Source organism: Kogia breviceps, chromosome 1 (genome assembly GCF_026419965.1).
Source record: "Kogia breviceps isolate mKogBre1 chromosome 1, mKogBre1 haplotype 1, whole genome shotgun sequence".
In the NCBI taxonomy this organism is placed as follows: domain Eukaryota; kingdom Metazoa; phylum Chordata; class Mammalia; order Artiodactyla; family Physeteridae; genus Kogia; species Kogia breviceps.
In genome coordinates this window covers 162,200,856-162,227,516 of record NC_081310.1, presented here as the reverse complement: position 1 = coordinate 162,227,516, position 26,661 = coordinate 162,200,856, and the positions used below count along the sequence as shown (strand labels likewise).

Genomic DNA, 26,661 nt, shown 5'->3' with positions numbered 1-26,661 from the left:
ATATATAGGATGGATAAACAACAAGGTCCTCCTGTATAGCACAGGGAACTATATTCAATATCCTGGGATAAACCATAATGGAAAAGAATATGAAAAAGAATGCATATATATGGCTGAATCACTTTGCTGTACAGCAGAAATTAATACAACATTGTAAATCAACTATACACCAATAAAATAAGAAAAATAATAATTCTCTATAGCTAGCTGGAGATGAAGCACAGTACATTGCAAGCCACATTGATTGTGGCAGCAACTCTGTGTGCAAGATTTACAACCCAGGAAGGACAAATTATTTCATGTCTCTGAGCCTCATTTTCCTCTTCTGAAAAAATGGGAACAATAAGACCCTTTCAACAAAGCTGTGAAGGTTAAGTGAAATAGTGTATGTGGAATATGGGACCAGAACCCAACCCAACCCAATTCTTCAGAATCCTACCTACTGTCCTTTCTTCTAATCAGAGTCAACCCAAGCCCTATTACTACAGGGCAGGTTTCCTAATTTAACAGGCGTTCCCTCTGCAGAATGGGCAGCTCCTTCCCTCAGCTCCCTCAGCTCGGGTTCTTTCCTCCTCTGGCAATTTAGATACACCTACAATGTCTGGTTTCCTTTTCTGTCTTCCCCATTGGAGTGTGTCTTGCCTTAGAGTAGAAACCGTGCCTTTATCTCTGTCTCCCCAAAGCACATCATGGTAGATATGTTGGCAGATGGAAGGAGTGAGGGAAGGAAGAGACAAGGGAGGAAAAAAGAAGGAGGAAGGGAGAGGAGGGAGCTGGGGAGATGCTGGGTGTTGGAAGGCAACCATTGTACAGCATGATGGATTCATTCAAAGAAACCACTTGATGGTACAGAATTCATCTTTTTATGACTGTGACAACACTAATACATTGATTTCTCTTCTGAAATTAACTCTCTAATATTAAGAAAGGTCCAAATGAACTGCAGCAAAATGAGACATTTTGTCACTTTTAACAAATTATACCAAAGCAGACTGTCAGATTAAAGGGGTCACCATTTTGAGTCTAAACCCTGATACTGATTTGCATAATCAGCGCTAGTGCTCATCATTCTGTTTTTTCCCTGCCTACAGACCTCCGATAGTTCCCTTTAGCCCAAGGGATACAACTCAGATATCTCAGCCTGTATTCTGAGGCCCTTTAGAATATATTCGCTTTTTTAAAAAGCCATTCCTTCCCCAAAGGGACACTGTACACCAGTCAGACCCACCCCCTTCCTGCTGTCCTCTTGTTACGCACCTTTGCTCACGTGACGTCTCTTGTCTTTACTGGCATCTCTCCCACCGTATGCCCGTGGAGACTCTCTCTACCCTTTCTCTGCCCCTACCCACCCAACCCACTGTCTGGCCCCTTGTTCCTCAGGATTTGACTTGTTCTGGCCTGGAGTCTGCCACTTCTGCTCTGTTAGCCTTGAGTTGGCCTTGACATGGCTTGGGCCCTGAGTTCCTACTGTCTTTTTCACACCTTATCCTGCCCCGCCCTTAATTCCCTCGGAGGCATTTGGGAAAGGCTTGGTGGTCTAGGAAGGGACACTGAATTGGGGTGCTTTGTTAAAGGGGGAAAAAGAGGGAAAGGAAACAGTGATGACCCTTTGTCCCAGTCCTCCCTTCTTTTGACTTATCTGTCTGTGTGCTCTGCCCTGGCCTGGATGGGGGATACCTGCAATCAGAAGAACAAAGATTGAACCTTGACTCTGTTTCTTGGGAAAGTGTCTTAGTAACTTTTAGGGCTTAGTTTCCCTACCTGCAAAGTGAAACAAAACAAGAATCCCTATCTCACAAGATCGCAGTGAGGGTCAAATGGATGCTTATGTGTGAAAGTGCTCTGAAAACTATACAGCTTTGTGACCAATTAGCAAAAATCATTATAACAAGACCCATGTGCTAGTGATTCATCCCCAGGGCCTAAGTGATGTGCTCCCATCCTATGGAGGTCAGGGGGGGCCTGAGTGTGAGTCCCAGCTCTACAGTCCTGCCCTGGGCTCATGTGCTCTATGTTCTCTTTCTATGAAAGGTTAATTTGGGGCACCTCTTCAGTTTTTCCAGCTCCGAAGTTCTCTGGCTCTACTAAGTGAGCTGTGAGACCCCAGAAGCCCAGAATTAAGTTACTAATTCAAGGTCAAAAGTACCCAGGTCAGGAGAAGTTGGGGATGTATGCATTCTCAGGTGGTGCCCCCAGTCTGTGAACAAAGAGGAGGCATCCTGAGGTATTAACCTCTTGACTGACTTGGTGTCAGCTGACCCCACTCAAGACTCCATCCACCTCCTAACTTGCCTGGTGTGTTCAATCCAGGATTTCATCCCAAGTGTTCCTTACAGTGCTGGGGGGAAGGGCAGGGTACCCAAAGTAATGGAATAAAGCTGGTATATCCATTTACAATGTCAATTGAACATAAAGACTATGGGGTCATTCTGAACATGTGCTATACAAAGGTGTCATCATACTCAAGAAGAAACCAGATCAACAGAATCCCTCTTTTCTAGGTTGGCCATTTACGTGTCTTTTAGAGATAAAAGAGGAGACTCCTGAGAACCGTTGGGGTCCTGCTGGCTGCTCGGCCCCTGCAGAGCCCGCTCATCTTACTTGCACCAGGAAAGGGGCTTTGGGACCAGGCAGCTCTGACTCCACTCCAGCTCTGCTCCCATCAGCTGTGTGACCTTGCAGGTTCTAACGCTTTTCATTTGCTCCTTCCTTTAACTGACATTTTACTGATGTGTTAGGCATTATGCTCTGGGCAAGAGAATGCAGAGGTGACAGAGACATAGTTTTATCCCTCAAGGAATTCACAGTTGAGTAGAGAAAAACAAGCACGTAAAGCAATCGGCTTGCTGTGGAGTGATAAATGTGAGCACTGGAAGAGATTACGGTGGGGTGAGGGTGGGGGTGTCCTTCACGCTGAGCCTTAGTTTCCTCAGCTAAGAAATGGGGATAATGACACCCAGTTCATAAGGCTATCAGATGGATTTGATGAGACAATGCCTAGCACCTAATAGATGCTCAATAAATATCAGCGCCTTCCCCCTTCCTCAGCCCAGCACCCGCCTAGGAGCCTAAGGAGCTGCTTTCATTTGCCCCATCTGCCCAAGAACGTCCTGTCACGTAACAGAAATGTCTATTAAAGAACATGCTTTAGCAATTGGAGGAGTTTTCAAGGTCACAGCCTAGAGCTAAACTCTAACAGGAAAGAAAGTGTCCTCTTGTAACAGGGAGCCTGAGTAAGTCAGCTCTTTCGACTGCTGAGTTTGCACTGGTGGTGCCAAAGAAAAGCTTTGGCCTTGACATGCCCTCTAGGTATAGCCAGTGAGAGGCCATTTCTGACAAGTGGCATTAGCTGCCAACCAGCATACAAACTCTGCCTTCCAGCTAGCCCTCCTCCAGAGCCTCTGCTAGTGCACCCCACCCCATGTCACATGTGGGGTCTGGAATCACCCCAAGGGATCTGAAGGATCACAGTCAATGGTATTCACTTTAGAACCATCCTTGCTGGCCTCAGCCCTTAGGGATTATAGCAGGTTGCCCCAACACACATGCACATATACCCAAAACCTAGGAATGATGGAAATCCACTTGTCCACCAGAGGTTAAACTGTAAAATCCACACAGAATGGATCAGAACAGACATATATAGGAAGCCATAAGAGAGAAAGGCTCCATGCCTGGAACTGAGTTGACTGTCACCCAATTAAAGGTTATTAGCTCAGTTGAAGAAAGCCTGAGTCACAGACGGAGGTTGGAGAGTGGTCAGAGAAGCTGAGATAAAGGCTAGACCTGCTCCCAGTCTATCTTTGAAGAACTTCTTGCAACGCTCTTGCAATAACCAGAACTATAGCTGTGTTTTTAATGCTACAGTTTCAAGTTAGTGACAATGTTCTGAAGATGGCTTTGTGAAATTAACATTGAAATATCAGTTACTATATATTACTGGATTTGAGCTTATAGTAAGAATAAATGCTAACATTAATTGAGTGCTTACAATGTACCAGCCTGAGGAAATACCACGCTAAGTGCTAAGTGCTTTCTATGCAGGGTCTTCTTTAATTCTCACAACACCGCTGTGAAGAGATGCTACTACCCCATTTCACAGATAAAGCCACAGAGGCTCAGAGAAGTGAGGTGACAGGTAGAGGCAGAATTGGAAGCTGGAGGCAATTTTTGACTGCAGAGCTCTTGCTCTTCCTCCCTGAGAGTAAAGGGTCTGCCTCTGGTCCTGGCTGACAGGACAGTATTTGAAAGCCAAAGACTTAGCAGACGAAGAAAGGGCCAAAGTAGGAATAAAGGGCACAATCTGAGGTTTGCTCTGGGGAAGGGGAGGTGAGAAGTCTTTGTTATGTTTACAAAAAGGGTACAGAGGAGTTACCAGACTTCCTAGGATGTTAGGAGCCTGCATATAGGTACCTCTGGGACAGGCATTTTGAACAGGGTAGAGGTACAATGGCTGGATGATGGCTGGATAGAAAGATAGATAAAAGGATGGCTACTTAGAGGGATGGATGCACAAATGATATCGATTGCTTCCAGTTTCCCTCTATAAGGTAGGCTGACCTGGCTTCATGAGGCTCTTATCCTAGGGACTGGCCCAGAACCAAGCACTTGACTCTGATGAGTTTGGTTCTGTTTTATAAAATATAGTCCCTCCTCAAATATGGGTAGTCAGGTCCCCTCCTCCTTCCATAATTTTCTTCCGGTTTTTTTTTTTTTTTTTTTTTTTCAGTATGCGGGCCTCTCACTGTTGTGGCCTCTCACGTTGCGGAGCACAGGCTCCGGACACACAGGCTCAGCGGTCATGGCTCACGGGCCCAGCCGCTCCGCGGCATGTGGGATCTTCCCAGACCGGGGCCCGAACCCGTGTCCCCTGCTTCGGCAGGCAGACTCTCAACCACTGCGCCACCAGGGAAGCCCTCTTCCAGTTTTAAAGTTAACATATATTTATGGAAAACTGTTGGCAAATATAAAAAAAAAGGGGGGGGGGAGAAGAAAACAACCCTATTACCCAGAAATACCACTGTTAACATCTAGTTTACCTCCATTCTTTTAGTGTACATTTTGAACGTGGTTGTTATATATGTCTTAACATATAATACATGTGCAACTTTGTCTTATCTTTTTTTCACTCAAAATTGTAACATAGACATTTTCACAATATTATAACATCCATTGCATGAATGTATTGTGATATACTTAATCCGTTTCCCACTGTTAGGCATTTAGATTTTTCTTGGTTTTTTACTGTTTATAAGTAATGATTCTCAGATACACAATCGGCAGAGGAAAGATGGCGGAAGAGTAAGACGCGGAGATCTCCTTCCTCCTCACAGAGACATCAGAAATACATCTACACGTGGAACTTCTCCTATAGAACACCCACCGAACGCTGGCAGAAGACCTCAGACCTCCAAAAAGGCAAGAAACTCCCCACATATCTGGGTAGGGCAAAAGAAAAAAGAATAAACAGGGACAAAAGAATAGGGACGGGACCTACGCCAGTGGGAGGGAGCCGTGAAGGAGGAAAGACTCCCACACACTAGAGGCCCCTTCGCGGGCGGAGACTGCGGGCCCCGGAGGGGGAAGCTCCGGAGCCGCGTAGGAGAGCGCAGCCACAGGGGTGCGGAGGGAAAAGCGGAGAGATTCCCACAGAGGATCGGTGCCGACCGGCGCTCACCAGTCCGAGAGGCTTGTCTGCTCGCCCGCCGGGGCGGGCGGGGCCGGGAGCTGAGGCTCGGGCTTCAGTCGGATCCCAGGGAAAGGTCTGGAGTTGGCAGAGTGAAGACAGCTTGAAGGGGGCTAGTGTGCCACGGCTGGCCGGGAGGGAGTTCGGGAGAAGTCTGGAGCTGCCGAAGAGGCAAGAGACCTTTTCCTCCCTCTTTGCTGCCTGGGCGCGAGGAGAGGGGATTAAGTGCGCAGCTTGAAGGAGCCCCAGGGGCGGGCGCGGAGCTGCCGAAGAGACAAGAGATTTTTTCTTGCCTCTTTGCTTCCTCGGGTGTGAGGTGAGGGGATTAAGAGCACCGCGTAGAGGAGCTCCAGAAACGGGCGCGAGCCGCGTCTGTCGGCACGGACAGTAGAGACGGGTGTCGGACGCTAAGGTTGCTGCTGCCACCACCAAGAGGCCTGTGTGTGAGCGCAGGTCACTCTCCACACCGGCCCTCCCGGGAGCCCGTGCAGTCCGCCACTGCCGGGGTCCCGGGATCCAGGGACAGCTTCCCCGGGAGAACGCACGGCGAGCCTTGGGCCTGTGCAGCGTCACGTCGGCCTCTGCCGCCGCGGACTCGCCCCGCCCCCGTGCCACTCCCTCCCTCCAGCCTGAGAGAACTGGAGCCCCCGAATCAACTGCTCCTTTAACATCGTCCTGTCTGAGCGAAGGGCAGTCGCCCTCGGACAACCTACACGCAGAGGCGGGACCAAGTCCAAAGCTGAACCCCAGGAGCTGTGCGAACAGAGAGGAGAGGGGGAGGTCTCTCCCAGCAGCCTCAGAAGCGGCGGATTAAAGCTCCACAATCAACTTGAAGTGCCCTGCATCTGTTGAAAACCTGAATAGACAACGAATCATCCCAAGTTGAGGAGGTGGACTTTGGGAGCAAGATATACTATTATTTTCCCCTTTTTTTTCTTTTTGTGAGTGTGTATGTGTGTGCTGCTGTGTGAGATTTTGTCTGTATAGCTTTGCTTGCACCATTTGTCCTAGGGTTAGAATGACCCATTTTTCTGTTTTTTTTTTTTTTTTTTTTTTTTTTTTTTTTTTTGGTGAGTGTGTATGTGTGTGCTGCTGTGTGAGATTTTGTCTGTATAGCTTTGCTTGCACCATTTGTCCTAGAGTTAGACCGACCCATTTTTCTGTTTTTTTTTTTTTTTAAAGGAAATTTTTCTTCTTAATAATTATTTTTTATTTTAATAACTATACTTTATACTACTCTGTCTTCTCCCTTTCTTTCTTCCTTTCTTCCTTCCTTTCTTCCCTCCTTCCCTCCTTTCTTCCTTCCTTCCCCCTTCTTTCCTCCCTTCCTCTCTTCCTTCCTCCCTTTCTTCCTCTGCACCTTCCTTCCTTCCTTTCTTGCTTCCTTCCTTCATTTCTTCCTTCCTTCCCTCCCTCCCTCCTTCCTTCCTTTTCTTTCCTCTCTATTTATTCTACCTTTTATTTTGAGCCGTGTGGATTAAAGGTTCTTGGCGCCCCAGCCAGGCACCAGGGCGGTGTCCCTGAGGTGGGAGAACCAACCTCAAGACACTAGTCCACAAGAGACCTCCGAGCTCCACGTAATATCAGACGGCGAAAATCTCCCAGAGACCTCCATCTCAACACCAAGACCCAGCTTCACTCAAGGACCAGCAAAGAACAGTGCTGGTCACCCTATGCCCAACAAAGAGCAAGACAGGTCTACAGCCCCATCCATTAGCAGAGAGGCTGCCTAAAATCATAATAAGGTTACCAACATCCCCAAACACACCACCAGACGAGGACCTGCCCACCAGAAAGACAAGATCCAGCCTCATCCACCAGAACAGAGGCACTAGTCCCCCCAACCAGGGAATCTACTCAACCCACTGAACCAACCTTAGCCACTGGGGACAGCCACCAAAAACAACAGGAACTACAAACCTGCAGCGTGCAAAAAGGAGACCTCAAACACAGTAAGTTAAGCAAAATGAGAAGACAGAAAAACACACAACAGATGAAGGAGCAAGATAAAAACACACCAGACCTAACAGATGAAGAGGTAATAGCCAATCTACCTGAAAGAGAATTTAGAATAATGATGGTGAAGATGATGCAAAATCTTGGAAATAGAATGGACAATTTGCAAGAAACAGTTAACAGGGACCTAGAAGAAATAAAGAGGAAGCAAGAAACGATGAGCAACACAATAAATGAAATTAAAAATACTCTAGATGGGATCAATAGCAGAATAACTGAGGCAGAAGGACGGATAAGTGACCTGGAAGATAAAATAGTGGAAATAACTACTGCAGAGCAGAAGAAAGAAAAAAGAATGAAAAGAACTGAGGACAGTCTCAGAGACCTCTGGGACAACATTAAGCGCACCAACATTCGAATTATAGGGGTCCCAGAAGAAGAAGAGAAAAAGAAAGGGACTGAGAAAATATTTGAAGAGATTATAGTTGAAAACTTCCCTAATATAGGAAAGGAAATAGTCAATCAAGTCCAGGAAGCACAGAGAGTTCCATACAGGATAAACCCAAAGAGAAACACGCCAAGACACATAATAATCAAACTGTCAAAAATTAAATACAAAGAAAACATATTAAAAGCAGCAAGGGAAAAACAACAAATAACACACAAGGGAATCCCCATAAGATTAACATCTGATCTTTCAGCAGAAACTCTACAAGCCAGAAGGGAGTGGCAGGACATATTTAAAGTGATGAAGGAAAAAAACCTACAACCAAGATTACTCTACCCAGCAAGGATCTCATTCAGATTTGATGGAGAAATTAAAACCTTTACAGACAAGCAAAAGCTGAGAGACTTCAGCACCACCAAACCAGCTCTACAACAAATCCTAAAGGAACTTCTCTAGGCAAGAAACACAAGAGAAGGAAAAGACCTACAAGAACAACCCGAAACAATTAAGTAAATGGTAATAGGAACATACATATCGATAATTACCTTAAATGTAAATGGATTAAATGCTCCCACCAAAAGACACAGACTGGCTGAATGGATACAAAAACAAGACCCATATATATGCTGTCTACAAGAGACCCACTTCAGACCTAGGGACACATACAGACTGAAAGTAAGGGGATGGAAAAAGATATTCCATGCAAATGGAAATCAGAAGAAAGCTGGAGTAGCAATTCTCATATCAGACAAAATAGACTTTAAAATAAAGACTATTACAAGAGACAAAGAAGGACACTACATAATGATCAAGGGATCGATCCATGAAGAAGATATAACAATTGTAAATATTTATGCTCCCAACATAGGAGCACCTCAATACATAAGGCAAATACTAACAGCCTTAAAAGGGGAAATCGACAGTAACACAATTATAATGGGGGACTTTAACACCCCACTTTCACCAATGGACAGATCATCCAAAATGAAAATAAATAAGGAAACACAAGCTTTAAATGATACATTACACAAGATGGACTTAATTGATATTTATAGGACATTCCATCCAAAAACAACAGAATACACATTTTTCTCAAGTGCTCATGGAACATTCTCCAGGATTGATCATATATTGGGTCACAAATCTAGCCTTGGCAAATTTAAGAAAATTGAAATCGTATCAAGTATCTTTTCCGACCACAACGCTATGAGACTAAATATCAATTATAGGAAAAGATCTGTAAAAAATACAAACACATGGAGGCTAAACAATACACTACTTAATAACGAAGTGATCACTGAAGAAATCAAAGAGGAAATCAAAAAATACTTAGAAACAAATGACAATGGAGACACAACGACCCAAAACCTATGGGATACAGCAAAAGCAGTTCTAAGAGGCAAGTTTATAGCAATACAATCATACCTTAAGAAACAGGAAACATCTCGAATAAACAACCTAACTTTGCACTTAAAGCAATTAGAGAAAGAAGAACAAAAAACCCCCAAATTTAGCAGAAGGAAAGAAATCATAAAGATCAGATCAGAAATAAATGAAAAAGAAGTGAAGGAAACAATAGCAAAGATCAATAAAACTAAAAGCTGGTTCTTTGAGAAGATAAATAAAATTGATAAACCATTAGCCAGACTCATCAAGAATAAAAGGGAGAAGACTCAAATCAATAGAATTAGAAATGAAAAAGGAGATATAACAACAGACACTGCAGAAATACAAAAGATTATTAGAGATTACTACAAGCAACTGTATGCCAATAAAATGGACAACCTGGAAGAAATGGACAAATTCTTAGAAATGCACAAACTGCCGAGACTGAACCAGGAAGAAATAGAAAATATGAATAGACCAATCACAAGCACTGAAATTGAAACTGTGATTAAAAATCTTCCAGCAAACAAAAGCCCAGGACCAGATGGCTTCACAGGCGAATTCTATCAGACATTTAGAGAAGAGCTAACACCTATCCTTCTCAAACTCTTCCAACAGATAGCAGAGGGAGGAACACTCCCAAACTCATTCTATGAGGCCAACATCACCCTGATACCAAAACCAGACAAAGACGTCACAAAGAAAGAAAACTACAGGCCAATATCACTGATGAACATAGATGCAAAAATCCTCAACAAAATATTAGCAAACAGAATCCAACAGCACATTAAAAGGATCATACACCATGATCAAGTGGGGTTTATCCCAGGAATGCAAGGATTCTTCAATATACGCAAATCAATCAATGTGATACACCATATCAACAAACTGAAGGAGAAAAACCATATGATCATCTCAATAGATGCAGAGAAAGCTTTTGACAAAATTCAACACTCATTTATGATAAAAACCTTGCAGAAAGTAGGCATACAGGGAACTTTCCTCAACATAATAAAGGCCATATATGACAAACCCACAGCTAGCATCATTCTCAATGGTGAAAAACTGAAACCATTTCCACTAAGATCAGGAACAAGACAAGGTTGCCCACTCTCACCACTCTTATTCAACATAGTTTTGGAAGTTCTAGCCACAGCAATCAGAGAAGAAAAAGAAATAAAAGGAATCCAAATCGGAAAAGAAGAAGTAAAGCTGTCACTGTTTGCAGATGACATGATACTATACATAGAGAATCCTAAGGATGCTACCAGAAAACTACTAGAGCTAATCAATGAATTTGGTAAAGTTGCAGGATACAAAATTAATGCACAGAAATCTCTGGCATTCTTATACACTAATGATGAAAAATCTGAGAGTGAAATTAAGAAAACACTCCCATTTACCATTGCAACAAAAAGAATAAAATATCTAGGAATAAACCTACCTAAGGAGACAAAAGACTTGTATGCAGAAAACTATAAGACACTGATGAAAGAAATTAAAGATGATACAAATAGGTGGAGAAATATACCATGTTCTTGGATTGGAAGAATCAACATTGTGAAAATGACTATACTACCCAAAGCAATCTACCGATTCAATGCAATCCCTATCAAATTACCACTGGCATTTTTTACAGAACTAGAACAAAAAATTTCACAATTTGTATGGAAACACAAAAGACCCCGAATAGCCAAAGCAATCTTGAGAACTAGAAATGGAGCTGGAGGAATTAGGCTCCCTGACTTCAGACTCTACTACAAGGCTACAGTAATCAAGACAATATGGTACTGGCACAAAAACAGAAATATAGATCAATGGAACAGGATAGAAAGCCCAGAGATAAACCCACACACATATGGTCACCTTATCTTTGATAAAGGAGGGAAGGATATACAGTGGAGAAAAGACAGCCTCTTCAATAAGTGGTGCTGGGAAAACTGGACAGCTACATGTAAAAGTATGAAATTAGAACAATCCCTAACACCACACACAAAAATAAACTCAAAATGGGTTAAAGACCTACATGTAAGGCCAGACACTATCAAACTCTTAGAGGAAAACATAGGCAGAACACTATACGACATAAATCACAGCAAGATCCTTTTTGACCCATCTCCTAGAGAAATGGAAATAAAAACACAAATAAACAAATGGGACCTAATGAAACTTAAAAGCTTTTGCACAGCAAAGGATACCATAAACAAGACCAAAAGACAACCCTCAGATTGGGAGAAAATATTTGCAAATGAAGCAACTGACAAAGGATTAATTTCCAAAATTTATAAGCAACTCATGCAGCTCAATAACAAAAAAACAAACAACCCAATCCAAAAATGGGCAGAAGAACTAAATAGACATTTCTCCAAAGAAGATATACAGATTGCTAACAAACACATGAAAGAATGCTCAACCTCATTAATCATTAGAGAAATGCAAATCAAAACTACAATGAGATATCATCTCACACCGGTCAGATTGGCCATCATCAAAAACTCTAGAAACAATAAATGCTGGAGAGGGTGTGGAGAAAAGGGAACCCTCTTGCACTGCTGGTGGGAATGTAAATTGATACAGCCGCTATGGAGAACTGTATGGAGGTTCCTTAAAAAACTACAAATAGAACTACCATACGACCCAGCAATCCCACTACTGGGAATATACCCTGAGAAAACCATAATTCAGAAAGACTCATGTACCAAAATGTTCATTGCAGCTCTATTTACAATAGCCAGGACATGGAAGCAACCTAAGTGTCCATCAACAGATGAATGGATAAAGAAGATGTGGCACATATATACAATGGAATATTACTCAGCCATAAAAAGAAATGAAACTGAGTTATTTATAATGAGGTGGATGGACCTGGAGTCTGTCATACAGAGTGAAGTAAGTCAGAAGGAGAAAAACAAATACCGTATGCTAACACATATATATGGACTCTAAGGGAAAAAAATGTCATGAAGAGATTAGTGGTAGGACGGGAATAAAACACAGACTTACTCGAGCATGGACTTGAGGATATGGGGAGGGGGAGGGGTGGGCTGTGACGAAGTGGGGGAGTGGCAGGGACATATATACACTATCAAATGTAAATTAGATAGCTGGTGGGAAGCTGCTGCATAGCACAGGGAGATCACCTCTGTGCTTTGTGACCGCCTGGGGGGGTGGGATAGGGAGGGTGGGAGAGAGGATGATGCAAGAGAGAGGAGATGTGGGAGCATGTGTGTATGTATAACTGATTTAGTTTGTTGTAGAGGGAAAACTAACACACTATTGTAAAACAATTATACTCCAATAAAGATGTTAAAAAGAAAAAAAATAAAAATAAAAAAAAAATAAAAAAAAAAAAAAAAAAAAAAAAAAAAAAAAAAGTAATGATTCTGTGGACTTTTTTTTGCATAAATCGTTATTCACACTTCAGATTATTTTAGCCTAGGTTTCTAGTACTGCAATTGCTGGCTAAAGCTACAAACACACCTATATATTTTAAACCCCAGAAAGTCATAATAACATTTTTTTTCTCTTTTAAATTTCATGTCTTCCCTGCTCCCTGAAGGAAAGCTCCCATGGCTGCAGGATCAAGTCCAAGCTCCCTGGGGTAGCCAACAGGGCTCTTTATGACTGACCTCTGCCTACCACCCAATCTTACTTCTAGCCCCTTCCCCCTGAGCTCCTCCCATCCCCATATACCAAACTCCCTGGAATTCCCTGAGCATACTCACCAGTCTAGTACATATGTCTTTACACACACTGTTCCCTCTACGTGTAATACTTCCTGTGGTCTCTGTCTAAACAACTCCTATTCTTCCTTCAAGACTCATCTCGGAGGTCACATTCTCTCGCGAGTCTTGCCTGACACCAAGTCCAGTTGGAATGACCTGCTTTTCCCACATGGTACCCAGATACCTTGTCTATCATAACACTTCCCACCCTGTCATGCCATCATTGGTTCACTGAGTCTGGAACGCTAGGCTAGGGGGTTTGCAGACTTTCTGTGGCCTTGGAATCCTTTATTCAAACACATATTTTATACTAATAATAGTTAAAATCTTTTGAGAATAAATGTGCCTGGCACAGTGACTGTATAGTGCCTGAACAAGACACATGAATCACTTCAGTTAATCCTCACAACTTCTTACAAACAAGGAAACTGAAGCTTAAAAAGGTTAAGAGACTTGCCCAAAGTAGCAAAGCCATTGAATGTTGAAATAAGATTTAAACCTGGGCCTGAGCCTGAGCTCTTAGCCACAAAAGTATGCCTTTCTGGTTAAAATGGAGAGGAGCCCCATGTGAGGGGGTCTTCAGACCTCTTGCAATTTTTCTAAAAGCAGTTTGAAATCCACTGCTCTATTCTGGGTCATCAGCTCCTTGAGGGGAGGGACTGTTTCTTACTTGCCTTTGTACTCCAGTATACAGGGCTTGGGCTCAGAAAATGTGTGTTGAATGGACAAATGAATGATTTTTCCCTTTTGAAGGCTATAGGGAAGTTACTCTTTTATGTACACACTTTACTAGCTTTGTAGTAAAAGCAAGAAATAGGAGCCTGGAATGGCTTGCTGAGCGGGAGAGCATCAAAGCTCAGTGGACAGAAGGTCAACTTGTGTCCAGGCTGATAAGACTTCTCACAGCCAGACACCTGGGACCAGTACAAGGCTTGGGAGGTGGGCATTAGTACTTCAGGAGGATGGGGCAATTTCTGGATGAAAGGTTAAACAGTTCAATTCTTGCCAGACACAGTGATTAGTCTGGTCCCCTTCATCAGAACGCAGCTCTCTCCAGCACGGTAAATGGTGGACTAATTAGGCATCTGACTTACTAGATTTCCCACCGCTAAGGCCAATTTCTGAAATGCAATATGCTATTTGATGTACCAGCATGAATCCATCCTTGGCTCAGGAGTTTCCCAACAGTAACAACCAAAAATAACTCTTGGAAAAGTTCCACACACGTTGAACACAAAACACCCTAAGACGTAACCTGTAGTCTGTCATAGGCCAGCTCAGCTGAGCCTCTAACGCAGTGGCAGGCTATGTGCAGATCCCAACCTGCTCTCCGTCCAGGGGCCTGGCAGGGAGAAGGGGAGGAGTTTGCTGGAGGGGTGAGAAATGGGTGGGGTGGTGAATTGGAGAGGTTCCTGGAAGAAATGACCTGGAGTTAAGCTGGAGTGTTTGGGTAAGTGTAAAGAGGTTATTCCCAGAGTGTCAGGCTGTCCACAGAGACCCCTTTTTCACTCACTGTGGCCTGGATAATTGGGTGCTCATGGGATAGGAAAAATGGGGAAGCACGCTTGTTCTAACCTAGAAACCAGGGTAAGTGGAACAGGTACGGGCAGCAGAGAGGGGTGAGGAGAAGAATTTTAGAATTTGCAGATTTGTGGAGATCCTCATGGCTGGATCCTAACATTCTGGAATTTTCAAATTTGTAAGCTTGAGAAGATTCCATATGTGAGAGCATTTTATGACAAGAGATCAGCAGGGGCAAAAAATGAAGGAACGAAGATGAGTCATGGAAATGCAGCACGGGTGAGAAAGTCGCGGAGGTCGATTTCTCTGGGATGTTTCTGTGCTATATTAATAAGGAGCAATAGGTCAGATGAGGGAGCTGCCAAGATTTCCCCAAACCATCCTTGAGGACCTACGAAGAGTGGGACCCTGCCAGGTGATGGAGATGCACGCTGGAAAACATGGGGCTTCTATCCTTGAGAAGCTCAGCGTAAAGGAGGCAGGAAAACTATCACTAAAGCACAGCATGATGTGCGCTTTAACTGGGAGGTGTGCCCAGCTCTGCCGGCTGCCTATAGACATCCAAACAACTACTCTTCCTGAGAACTGCATTTCAATCAATGCTCAAGAGGCTCTCATTGAGCTGCCAGCTAGTAGCCAGCCCTGCCCAGGGCAGCAGGGAGGTGAAGGTAGATCCTTTGCACTGGAGGGGTTTGCAATTTAGCTGAGAAAATGGAACCTATAGTCAGAGGAGATGATTCTATGGCACCAAGCCCATGCAATACACTCTATAAATGTTGATGGGATAAACCACTAGGAGACAGAAGCAAAGTCTATCAATAGAAGAACAAAGAAACGAAACACTTCGTGGGCCCAAGTGTTCAGGGAAATCTTAGAAGAGGTAGGGCTGGAGGTGGGTTCCGAAGAAGGGGGATTTTGAGAGTGGCTAAGTGTGTCTCTTGACTTGAATACTTTTCCTTCTCTTTATTCATCAGATTCCCACACATTCTTCAGAACACTGTGCAGATGCTCATTCCAGGTTCTGATGAACGGATTTCTTCTTACCCGCCTGTCTCTTCTCTCTCTCCCCCAACACACATTCATGGCAGGGCTGTGCCCTGCGCTGGGTGTTAGGGATACGGAAGTGACCAAGGTGAAGTCCAGGGCCTTGGAGGGATCACAGTCTGTGGTGGGCTATAGGAGCTGGAAGTGGGGCTGGGGACAGTGAGGTAAGTGCTATAATGACGAAATGCATAAAATCTCAATAGCTCCATTTTTAATATACCTACTACTGAGTGTTATTTATATACATATTATCTTATCCTGAGAGAAATCTCATGAGATGGGCATTGTTGATCCCAATTTACAGATAGGGAAAATAAGACACAGAGAGCTTAACTGACCTGACTCAGAGGGAAACTTCTAGAAGATTTTCTGGTCCCCATGCAATTGAAACAATACGTATCTAGTTAGTTGGTGAGAGGCATCCAGAATCTTTCAGGATGAAAAAATGTTAGAGAAATTGAAGGAAACAACCAGCTTGACGGGAACATTACTCTGACATGAGAGCTCCATCTATCCACCCTGCTCGCTGCCAGAGTCAAAGCTATAATCTAGAGAGGTAGAGAAACCACACCTTTTATCATAGGGAGAAGTTGCCCTTTAGAAAAGTAACGATCTCTCTTAAAATTCCTTAAAGTTTCATAAACCATCTCAAACTGTTGTAGGAAAATCTGTAAAAATTGCATGAACTCAGAGCACCCTGTGTTCTCAGAGCCCCCTGTACAATGTCACATTTACTTCCAGCCTTTATTTCCAGATTGAACCTTTCCCCTGGTGGCTATTTACTGATTTCCTGGGCCATGCTGCTAGGAGTGGAAAATAACATTGGAGTAGACCCACATGTGTGATCTATGGCAGTGGTGTGAGTGCATTGCATCTACTCCTCTTGAAACCTTTAGCAGCTGGGGCAATCTGGACATTTCCACAGGGAAGTCCTCTCCGTGCTGCCCCATGGCAATAATCCTTCCTCACCTTTACAAAACGCTTCATGTTCGTATAATGGGGTGTCTCTCTCCAACTTGCGGGGTAAGCAGGTCAGGGACTGTTCCTCCCTTTAGCAGATGGGCACGCCGAGGCTCAGGAAACTGACATTTATGGAGCTTCTGCCATGTGCTGGGCACCTTCACAGGCATTCACTCCAGGAATGCTTCCTGCGCTTCCGTGCAGCAGCCAGGACTTTTGTGCCTTGTAATGAAATCCTGCCCAGCAGCGGAGCGTACATAACCAAGAAACAGCTCCAAGATGACACAGACTTGGAGCCGGAAGGGCCCTGTGGAGATCATCCTTCAACCCCTACAGCGTACAGATGGGGGGAAATGAAGGCTCAGAGAGGGGAAGAGACTTGCCTAAGAGCACCAAGCTCATCCATGGTTCAGCCACTCGGATGGGGGAGTTACATTCCCCTCAAGACCCTCTTGCTGCCACAAAGATCAGCCCACATAGTTTTAGCTTCTCCCTGCAGGGGACCTCTGGGATAATAAAGTCATAGATGTGGAGATGAAACAAAAATCTGGGAACCCATTGTCCAGATTCCAAAGTTCCTGAGGCCTTGGTGAGACAGCTTGCAAATGCCCTGGGGATGTGGTTTTCCCCTGGGGTGGCACGCCCTGCTCCTAGGGACGGATAAACATCTTGCCTTGGGAAGAATTACCCCCCCCCCCCCCCCCGCAATTGCCGTGGCTGTGCCTCCTGCTCTCCTGGTTTCCTCCTAAGTGTGTGTATGGGATGCAGATGGGACATCTCCAACCTTCTCCCTGGAACGTCCATCCTTCCCCAGGTGGACTTACCCTTCCACTAGCGGGGTTCTCCCCCCAGACTGTCAGGTACTAACAGGCAGTTGCCCTGTGGAATCTAGTGAGAGTCACCATCTCAGAGCCTTCTGGTCTGGTGACCAGAGAAACCTCTGTTCACCCTAAGAACAGACCTCATGGGCCATTTCCTTCTTTTTGAAATGAATGTGAAACTGTGCTGTCTGTATGTTTGTATACATATCCTTTGTGTGGCGGTGTATAACCATACACTTGTCTGTATCTATCTCTTATTTACCACGTTTTTGTTGTTACATAAAAATATTTTCTGATTTATGTATGTGAACATGTGCATTTTCTGCATATTTCTATGTTGTGTGTGTGTGTGTGTTTTGTGTGTCGTGTGAATGAGTGCTTGTCCTGCATGTGTTATCCAACTGTGTCGCCGACCACTCTGTTTGCACGTAAATGTGTGATAAGTTTTTTATTTATCTGACAGAAAGAGAGCAGCTTATCTTGAGGATTACAGGAGGCAAGCAAGGAAAAATACCCCAGCCCTGTGTTGCTCTGTTTGAAATACTGCTCTGTATTTTTATGGCAGCTAATTTTCCTTAAATGATTTAAGGAAACGGATCTGTCTAAATGAGCTGCAGCCACGTTGTTATAGCAACACAGGCCTTTCTCCTCTAGGAAGAGGCAGGGAATACACCCCAGAGCATAGAGACTTCTCAACAAAGCAGCCCTGGGCTCTGAGGGACTCAGGGGGCTGAGGAGAGGGCAGGAGGGCACGCATTCACCTCCCACGTCCGTTCCTGGGCATCCTTCTTGGCAGCAGCCCTGGCCACACTCAAGTTCGGGTCTCATCGTCTTTCACCTGGACCCCTGCCATCAGTGCCTATTGGGCACTCTTCTTCCGCTTAGCCTCCACGTTGCAGACCTAGTCACTTTCTAAAGCATCTATCATTCAACATAATATTCTCTCTGGTGTCGTGTTCTGTGCTCCGTCCTGGGTACACATAGGGCATGTCCTTGAATAGCATGTCAGGGATATTGGCCTTTATCCCATAAATAATGGGGAGTCACTGGAAAGTTTTAAGCAGGGGAGAGAGCCTCAGGTGGATTTAAATGTTAGGATGTCTCTAGGGTTTCTAGATTGGGGGACTGAATGGACTGAAGTACTATTTATTCATCGATCTCTCTCCCTCGCTCAAGCGGTTTTGATGGCTCTTCAGTGATGGTACTGATTCTCAAGATTGAGAGAGCTTCTGTGCCACAATATTCCCGACAAGCAACATTTTGCTCCACTGCGTTAATTTTTTTTTACAGTTATTATACTTCAATCAAAAATCAGATTTAAAAAGGGCCTAAGACTTTGATTTTAATGAGAAGAAAGCATTGGACCACAGGAAGAAGCCAAATTCCTTGCCCGTGAGCTTCCTCACAGCTGCCCTGCTGTGTATGCTGCATACCCACCCCAGCAGCTGAGCTCTCGCACCTCCATTCTGTGGCTCAGCTTGCCCTGGAAAGCCCTCTCCCCTTTCCCTGTCACCTCCCTCGTCCCTAAACCATAGCCACCTGATAAAATATTTCCCATTCCTAAAGGTCCAGTCCAAATTCCTTGAAAAAACTTCCTTGGATCCCCCTGGGGACGCAAGCACACACACGCACACATGCACACGCACACACACACACACATGCACACACAGTGGATTAATCTCCCCCAGCCCCACGTTTCCAAAGCACTACATTTTCTCTGCTCACCTTCCTCACTGCCTTGGATTAAAATTGTCCATGAGGGTCTGGCCTTCCCATCAGATTGTGAGCTTTTCCTGGTCTGACCTCCTGCCCCCATTAGTCTCTGTAACTCTGAGGTTACCCAAGGGTCTTGCACAAGGTAACCTGCTGAGGTTGTCCTAAACTCTCAGGTTCTGTCTCTGGGAGTTTAAGACAATCTCAGTCTCAGCAGGTTGCAGGGAAACCAAGGAAAGGGTTTGTGTGCACAGACCAGAGCCTTGAGGAGGGCATAGCGATGGTGGCAGCAGAATCCAGGACACTCTGAGGGGAAGGTGATATTGGGGAAGGGGGGGGTCTGTGGTCCAGTCGCTCCTTTTTATCTGGACACTCATAAAAACCAAGTCACGGAGGCTCTGGGTTTGCTTCATTATTTGCTTGGCATTTACATGGAGTGCCTGCTTACGGCCAGGTCCCTGTTGGGCACTGGGGACTGAATCGGGCAGACCCTGCCCTGCGAGACAATCAATCACAACTGGTAAACAAGGGCCACACTGCCCACAGGGAGCTGTCCTGGAAGTGGGACATTAAACGCTTTGTATCTGAGATCCAGTGGGTTAAAGACTCCTTTGTCAAGATCATCGTTTAATATCCAAGTCCCGGAGAGGGCCGGAGGGTGTAGTGAGCACAGGGCTAGGAAAGCAGCTTTGAAGTTAACACCATCATTAATGCGAAGACAGCAGACCCTTGTTGCCAGGTGAGGGCACAGAGGGCTCATTCCAGGAGATTCACTCCTGCCCCACCTCAACACCAGCACATCTAAAGCTTTTCCCCACGCTTACTGGCCCTCCTGGGTTCCCATCTCAGGAAGGGCACCCCCTCCACTGTCCAAGCCAAACCATGGGCATCCCTCAGGACTCCTTCCTCTCCCATCAGCCACAGTCGCTCGTGTCTCCCTCTGTAATATCTCCAGACTCGCCCTCCTCTCCACCCCTAGCAGCAGGTTCTAATGGTCCCCAGCCTCTAACCTGGCACCCTCTGAATCCATATCCTTCTAGGCACCAGTGGGATCTTTCTGAAATGCAAAACTGATCCTGTTACTTCCCTGCTTAAAATCCTTCAGTGGCTCCCCGTTTCTGTGAGAATAAAGTCCAAATTTATTCTACCAAAGCCCTATGTCACAGCCCCTCTTCTGCCCCTCTGTCTGTCCTCAGTACCAGCCACACTGAACGACTTGCAGCCTTCCGAGGGTGCCTCCATCTCAAGGCAGATGTTCAGATGCCTCCTCTGCCTGGAAAAGCCCTCCCGGCCCTGAACATCCTTCACACATCAGCTCATGTGTGGCTTGCTGGCTTCGGCTCCTTCTATGGCTCCCACCACCCCTGTGCCTCCCTCCACAAATGCACCTAGAATAACTGTCTGTAAATGGCTACTTCCACCAGGTTGCGGACTCCTTAAGGTAGACACCAGCTCTGACTATTCACGGCACCCAGTACGAGGTTCCTCCCTCTCCAGTTCTTTGAGGAACAACAATGCTCACAGATATAGGCCCTGCCCATCAGCAAGGGTCTTTCTGATTCTTTGCTTGCTGATCCTGTGAGCAGTAAGGCCACCAGGATAGAAGGTGTGAGGCTGTGAGCATTTAGAAACAAGGTCAGAAGCTGTCCTGGCAGTTTACATAGCTCTGGGGTTGAGTGATTCTGCTGATGTCTGTGACAGTGAGTGAAGATCCAGTGTAGAAACGCATTTAACGCTATTAGGGCAGATGCCTGGGATACACATAATGTTTGTTGAGGATCTGGTACACACCCACCTGGTACTGTGTCAGGTGCTTTCACATAGCTTTTTTTTTTTTTTTTTTTTTTAAACACCTCTGATGTTTCTTCCTTTAAAAAAAAAAAAATTATTTATTTGTTTTGGCTGCACCAGGTCTTAGTTGCAGCACGTAGGATCTTCGTTGCAGCCTGTGGGATCTTTAGTTCTGGCATGCAGGCTTCTTAGTTGCAGCATGAGAACTCTTAGTTGTGGCATGAATGTGGGATCTAGTTCCCTGACCAGGGATCGAACCCGAGCCCCCTGCATTGGGAACACGGAGTCTTACCCACTGGACCACCAGGGAAGTCCCTCACATAGCTTTTAGGTAGAAAGATAGTGTAATTTGTCATCCAAACAGGGATGCTTCTAAGAGTGGAAGGAAGTACCATTAATAAATACTCCGGGACAACGGGTATAAACCAGAACTGCCCTGGGCAAGCCGAAACTTTTAACCATCCTTTTTACAGATCACACTTTGTACATTCTTTTGGTAACCCTTGACACAATTGGTAAATCTATATTATCGGTATTTACTTGTTTAATGCTTATTCTCCCACTAGATTATAAGAGTTAGGGTTTTGTTCACTGTTACGACTACAATGCCTGGTAGTTAGAAACTACTTGATGAATATTTGTGGAAAAAGGCAGGAAAGCATGGAGTAAGATTCTGGGCAGGGGGTGTGGGGAAGAGAGGAAGAGACGGAGAGATCTGGGGTCCTGGTCCAGGTCAGCCTGGCTCTGATCTTAGTGCTCTACTTCCTTGCTTGGGGCATGAAGGAGTGGACTTTCAGGAAGAAGGCAGCGCCCACAACTCGCTCAGCATCCAAGTGTGTTTACTAAGTTCCTGCCCAGAGGAACTCCAGTCCCTCTTGGAACTGGAACTAGAATATGAGAGTGAGTCACTCTCTAGTGGGGGAACCACTGGACGTGACAGTTGACACAAGCTCCCTAGAGATGCAGGAGGCCAGGCTACAGTCTTCAACTGTATATGAGGCTCTGGGACTCTTCTAAAAAATTCTCTATTCTGTGTAAACTGGTTCAAGTTGTATTTCTTTCGTTTGTGACCCAAGAGCCCTGATCAATGTGCTCCGGTATATTTCCTCCACCCCACGAGATCTCCACAACTGAAGCCAGTATTCGTGAGGGGTGGGGAGGCACTTGTCCAAGTCAGAGAAGAGACCAGCAGGCCTAGTCCCTCCCGGGTTTTGACCCCGAATTTCTACTTTGCAGGTCCTAGTGGGCTTTCCCAGTACAACACTGCCCTTTCCCAGATCAAGCCATAAGACCAGCAGCTGCTGAGGGGGTTCAGTTACTCACTGGGTCGTTGTACATCTGAATGATGAGCTGTTTCACCCCATGCAGGGTGGGGTGGGCCCATGGAGAGGGATCCAGCCAGTGACGGTTCAGGTCGAACCCCATCAGAGAGCACCTAGGCAGTACGCAAAGTCAGAGTCAGTACAGGAGCAGTCATTATGTCACTTACCTAGCACGTGTTTGTTTGTTTGTTTGTTTTTGCCAGAGATAGTGCTGAGCATTTTACACGTATTAATTCAGTCACTTTCAACAACCCCATGAGGTCACTATTATTATAATTCCTCCTTTACAGAAGAAGAAACTGAGTCACAGAGAGGTTCAAACATATTTCTGCGGAGCAGTCTCACTTCAGTGTCCATGCCCTGAGACCACAGACGCATGCACATCTCCAATACAGGGCCAGAAGGAAGGCTCAGGCCGAAACCATTGCTTTCTCCACTGTTCCTCTCTGTCTCACACCCACAGCCAATCCATTGTGTCCACCTTCAAAATATACTCAGAACCCAGCACTTTTTATCACCTCCACTGCTATCACCTTGAGCTTGGACCAAGGTCCGGAGTATTGTAATAATCTCTTACCTGGTCTTGTTTCCACCCTTGCATCATTCTACCCTACCTCTTACCCTATATACCCTCCCCCTTTTCCACACAACACCCAGGGTGATCCTATTAAAACATAAGTCTGATGGTGTCCCTTCTCTGCTCAAATGGTTCTCTGCTAGATGCAGAGTAAGAGCCAAAGTCCTTACCACCAGCTACAAGTGCCCATGAGGTCCACCCGTTATCTTCTCTGACTTCAGCTCCTAACACGGTCACTCCTGCTTCTACTGTGCCAGGTTCTGGCCTCTTACTGTTCCTCCAACAAACTGAGTGCTTCCAGCCCCGGGGCTCTCGTACAGGCTGTCCCCTCTGCCTGGAAGCCTCTTCCTCCACAGAGCTGAGTGATTCGTTCTCACTTAGCACCAGTCTTTGCTCACAGGTCACCTGCTCAGTGAGGGCTACCCTTCCCACCTTCTCCACAATCTCCCATGGGCACATTAATTACTTCACCAGGGCAAGTGGGACCATGACCTCTGGTCTCCTCCTATCCCTCTTCCTTCCCTTTTTTTCCTCCAGATTGACTCAAAGTCTTGCTTGTCTTTGGAAAGATGCACCACCCCCAGGTCTCTGGGCCCATGCTTCCATCTGCTGGGCCTTTGCACACTGTAGGCTTTCTCCAGGCCAGCCCAGGCTGAGGGACAACTTCAGAAACCCTGTTCTTGCTCACAGCTCAAATTAGCGCATCCGTCCTCTTCCTGTGCTCAGAATGTCTCCCACACAGATCTGACAATCTTGCCTTCTTGATCAAGATTCACCTATGATTTTCCATCACCTATAAGATAAAATTCTGCTCTTCGCAGATTTTTAACCAGATTCAAAACTGATGAACTTTTTGCCGAATTGTCCCCCTGCTTCTTTGCCCAAATTGTCCCCCTTTTCTTTTCTATCCCTTCCATCCCATCTTATTTTACAACTTTACCCATCCCTACCAATTTTCCCAACCCCTCTATTTCCTTAAGTAATAAACCTCCACCCCCTCTCAGCTTGTTACATTTACATCACCACTGCTCATCTTACTCAGAAAAATAAAGGATTCTACTGAGGACCCCCCCTTCAACGTGGTTGGGGTGTTGTTGGGGAGTGTATAATAATAACTTCCCCTATCACTTAAAGTAAGCTGGCTGGGAACCCTGTGGGAGAATAACTAATGTTTCGTGGGGACACGTAGGGAAAGGCTTCACTGAGGAAAAACCATTTGAGTTGGGTCTTGCTGAAGGAACAGAATTTTTCCAGGTGTTGGGAGCAGAAGGAAAAGTGCAAGCAAAGAAAGGAACTGTGAAGCCACCCAGGCTATTGGGGGAATGGTGGACAATTTGATTTGACTGAATCATAGAGTACTATGTATGTATGTAGTGAAGAGGTGGTGATGGTGAGCTGTAAAGGGAGTGGGAGGGGAAATGTAAGGGCCTCGAGTGCCCGGCATGGAGGTTCACTGCTTCATCTTTGCATTGCTATATATAGATGAACTGGGTGCTGGGGTTGGCTTCTCATTGATGGCAGAGTGGGGACAGAAACAGTCATATGCAGGTGACAACAGCATCATCATCACAGTCAGGGGGTCACGGTCAACAGACATTACTTTGTCCCAAGAATTAAGTACTTTACTAAGTGTGAAATACTTTATCTATGTCAACCTTATGAGGGAGGTACTATTATTATTCCCATTTTGCAGATGTGGAAACTGAAGCACAGAGGGTTATAAACAACTTGCTTGAGAGAAGGGGTGACGTCAGGATCGGTTTACAAGCAGTCTGACATTCCGTGCTCACAAGAAACATAGTCTAACAGGAGAAAGAAGATCTGCTCACAGGCTTATGTACATTTGTAATTCAGGACCATGTTATGAGGATCAAGTGAGGACAAACTTAGTTTAGCACAGGTTCTGGCACATAATAGCAGATCGAAGATGTTATGTTGTTGTTTTCCTTGCACTTTATCATTGTTTTGTGCTACATGCTATATAAGTGGCACAGACTAATCGGTTTGTGGTCCATCAGGGGCTGGAGTGGGCAGCAGACAGCAGTGGTCAGGGATGACCTCCTGGCTTTCTCCCCAGTCTGGAAATCAGGCAGATCTGAGTTCACAACCATGCTCTGTTCCCTCCTAATGTAGTAGGCATTTGCCCATTTTCTTTGGGAAATTCCTAGCATCTAACTCTGTGATTAGATGGGGCAGGTTTAGGGAGAGTTTGTTCCTCCATCATTAAAAAACGATGCCACTGTGGCGGTGCCTTTTCTCTTACCCCAGAAGAGAGATGGGCCCAATGACCTGGCATCCAGGGCAGTGGCAGGAAACCCAGACTCAGGCAACAGCTACTTCTGTCCAGCACTTAAATTTGGACTAGGTGACGCCACGCTGGGAGTTGGGTCATACAGCAGTGCTACCATGGAAGAGAGATAGAGTATTCCTGCCAACAGCCAATTTTTCTGCCCTCCAGAGCTACTCTGTTAATTAGTTGTTTTCCAAGTCTGGTCTTCCAGCTTCTGCTTTGTTCTGTAAGCCCCTTCCTATAAATTCCATTTTTGCTTAAGTGGCAGAGTCAGTTCCTGTTTCTTTAACTGAGAACATCCCTAACCATATGGCTCTGTGGGCTAATTTATGGAGAATTCCAGCAGGCCCTTATATTGCCCACTTCCCAATGGCTGGTTACCAAGGAGACAAAACCACTGGTCTGGGTGCTGTTCCCAGAGAGCTCTTCCAGCCCGCACCGAGCATCTAAAAATTTGGAAGGGAACATTGTTGTTGATGACAGGACTTAATCATAAACCGTATCCTTTGAGATGGTAAGCTTACCTACCTCTCCCTCTTCCAAACAAGAATGTCCTCAACAAAGTCTTGGCGAAGTCACCAGCCTGTTCCATGACACTTCCAGGGCCTGGTATTCACCACCTCCCCAAGCAGCTTATCCCATTCTTGGACAGCTCTGTTAAGAAAGTCTTCCTTCTCTTTAGCTGAAATTTGTCTTCCGGTGACTTCACCCATCAGTCTCAGTCTCTCCCCACGGACTCACACAGAACAAGGAGGCTACGTTGGAAAGACCAGAAGCTTTGGGTGTCAGTTAGGCTTAAGTTTCGGCTGTACTCCTTACCAGCTATGTGACCTTTTTAAAATTTCTTTTTTTAAAACCCCTCTGGGCTTCTGTTTTATCATATGTAAAATGAGGATAACAATCTCGACCTTCTGGATTGCATACATGAACTAGTGTCTGTAAGTGGCCCAGCAGAATCCTCAGACAGAATGAATATTGAATAAATGGTAGCCAGTGATGACAGTGGCAGTGGTGGTGACTGTGGTATCGTTGAAATTGTCTAAACCTAAATATCATCTACTCCAGGAAGGCTTGCTGACTTACTCGCCACAAACGTGGGATGAGTGCTTTTCCTCTGCTCCCATGGCATCCACTGCTCCCACATCAGAGTGGCTATAGCACAAGATATAGTAATTATTGAGTCTGTCTTCCCCACTGGACCATGAATTCCTCAAGTGCTCAAGGATGATGTCTTATTCGTGTTTGTACTCCTGTGCCTGACAAAGAGCCTGGACTACAGTAGACATTAAAGACTTAGTTGTTGAATGAACATTTCATTCTTTCCCAAGCATTTTCCTATCTCATACGATACAGTTCTCACAACCCTCCAGCCACACAGGTGGATTCCATTTTTCAAGTGGGAGCATTGAGGGCTAGAGAAG

At 45.2% G+C, this 26,661-nt stretch overlaps 1 protein-coding gene across 5 annotated transcripts in view; it reads right to left on the bottom strand.

Moving 5' to 3' along the window:
• The window catches only part of AGBL4 (AGBL carboxypeptidase 4), a 1,382,976-nt gene that overhangs the window by 103,879 nt on the left and 1,252,436 nt on the right, over positions 1 to 26,661 (bottom strand). For all 5 annotated transcript variants that reach the window (XM_067008185.1, XM_067008176.1, XM_067008173.1 and 2 more), the window contains one exon: positions 22,375 to 22,486. In XM_067008185.1, the coding sequence (XP_066864286.1) occupies positions 22,375 to 22,486 (112 nt within the window). The remainder of the gene's footprint in view (positions 1 to 22,374; positions 22,487 to 26,661) is intronic.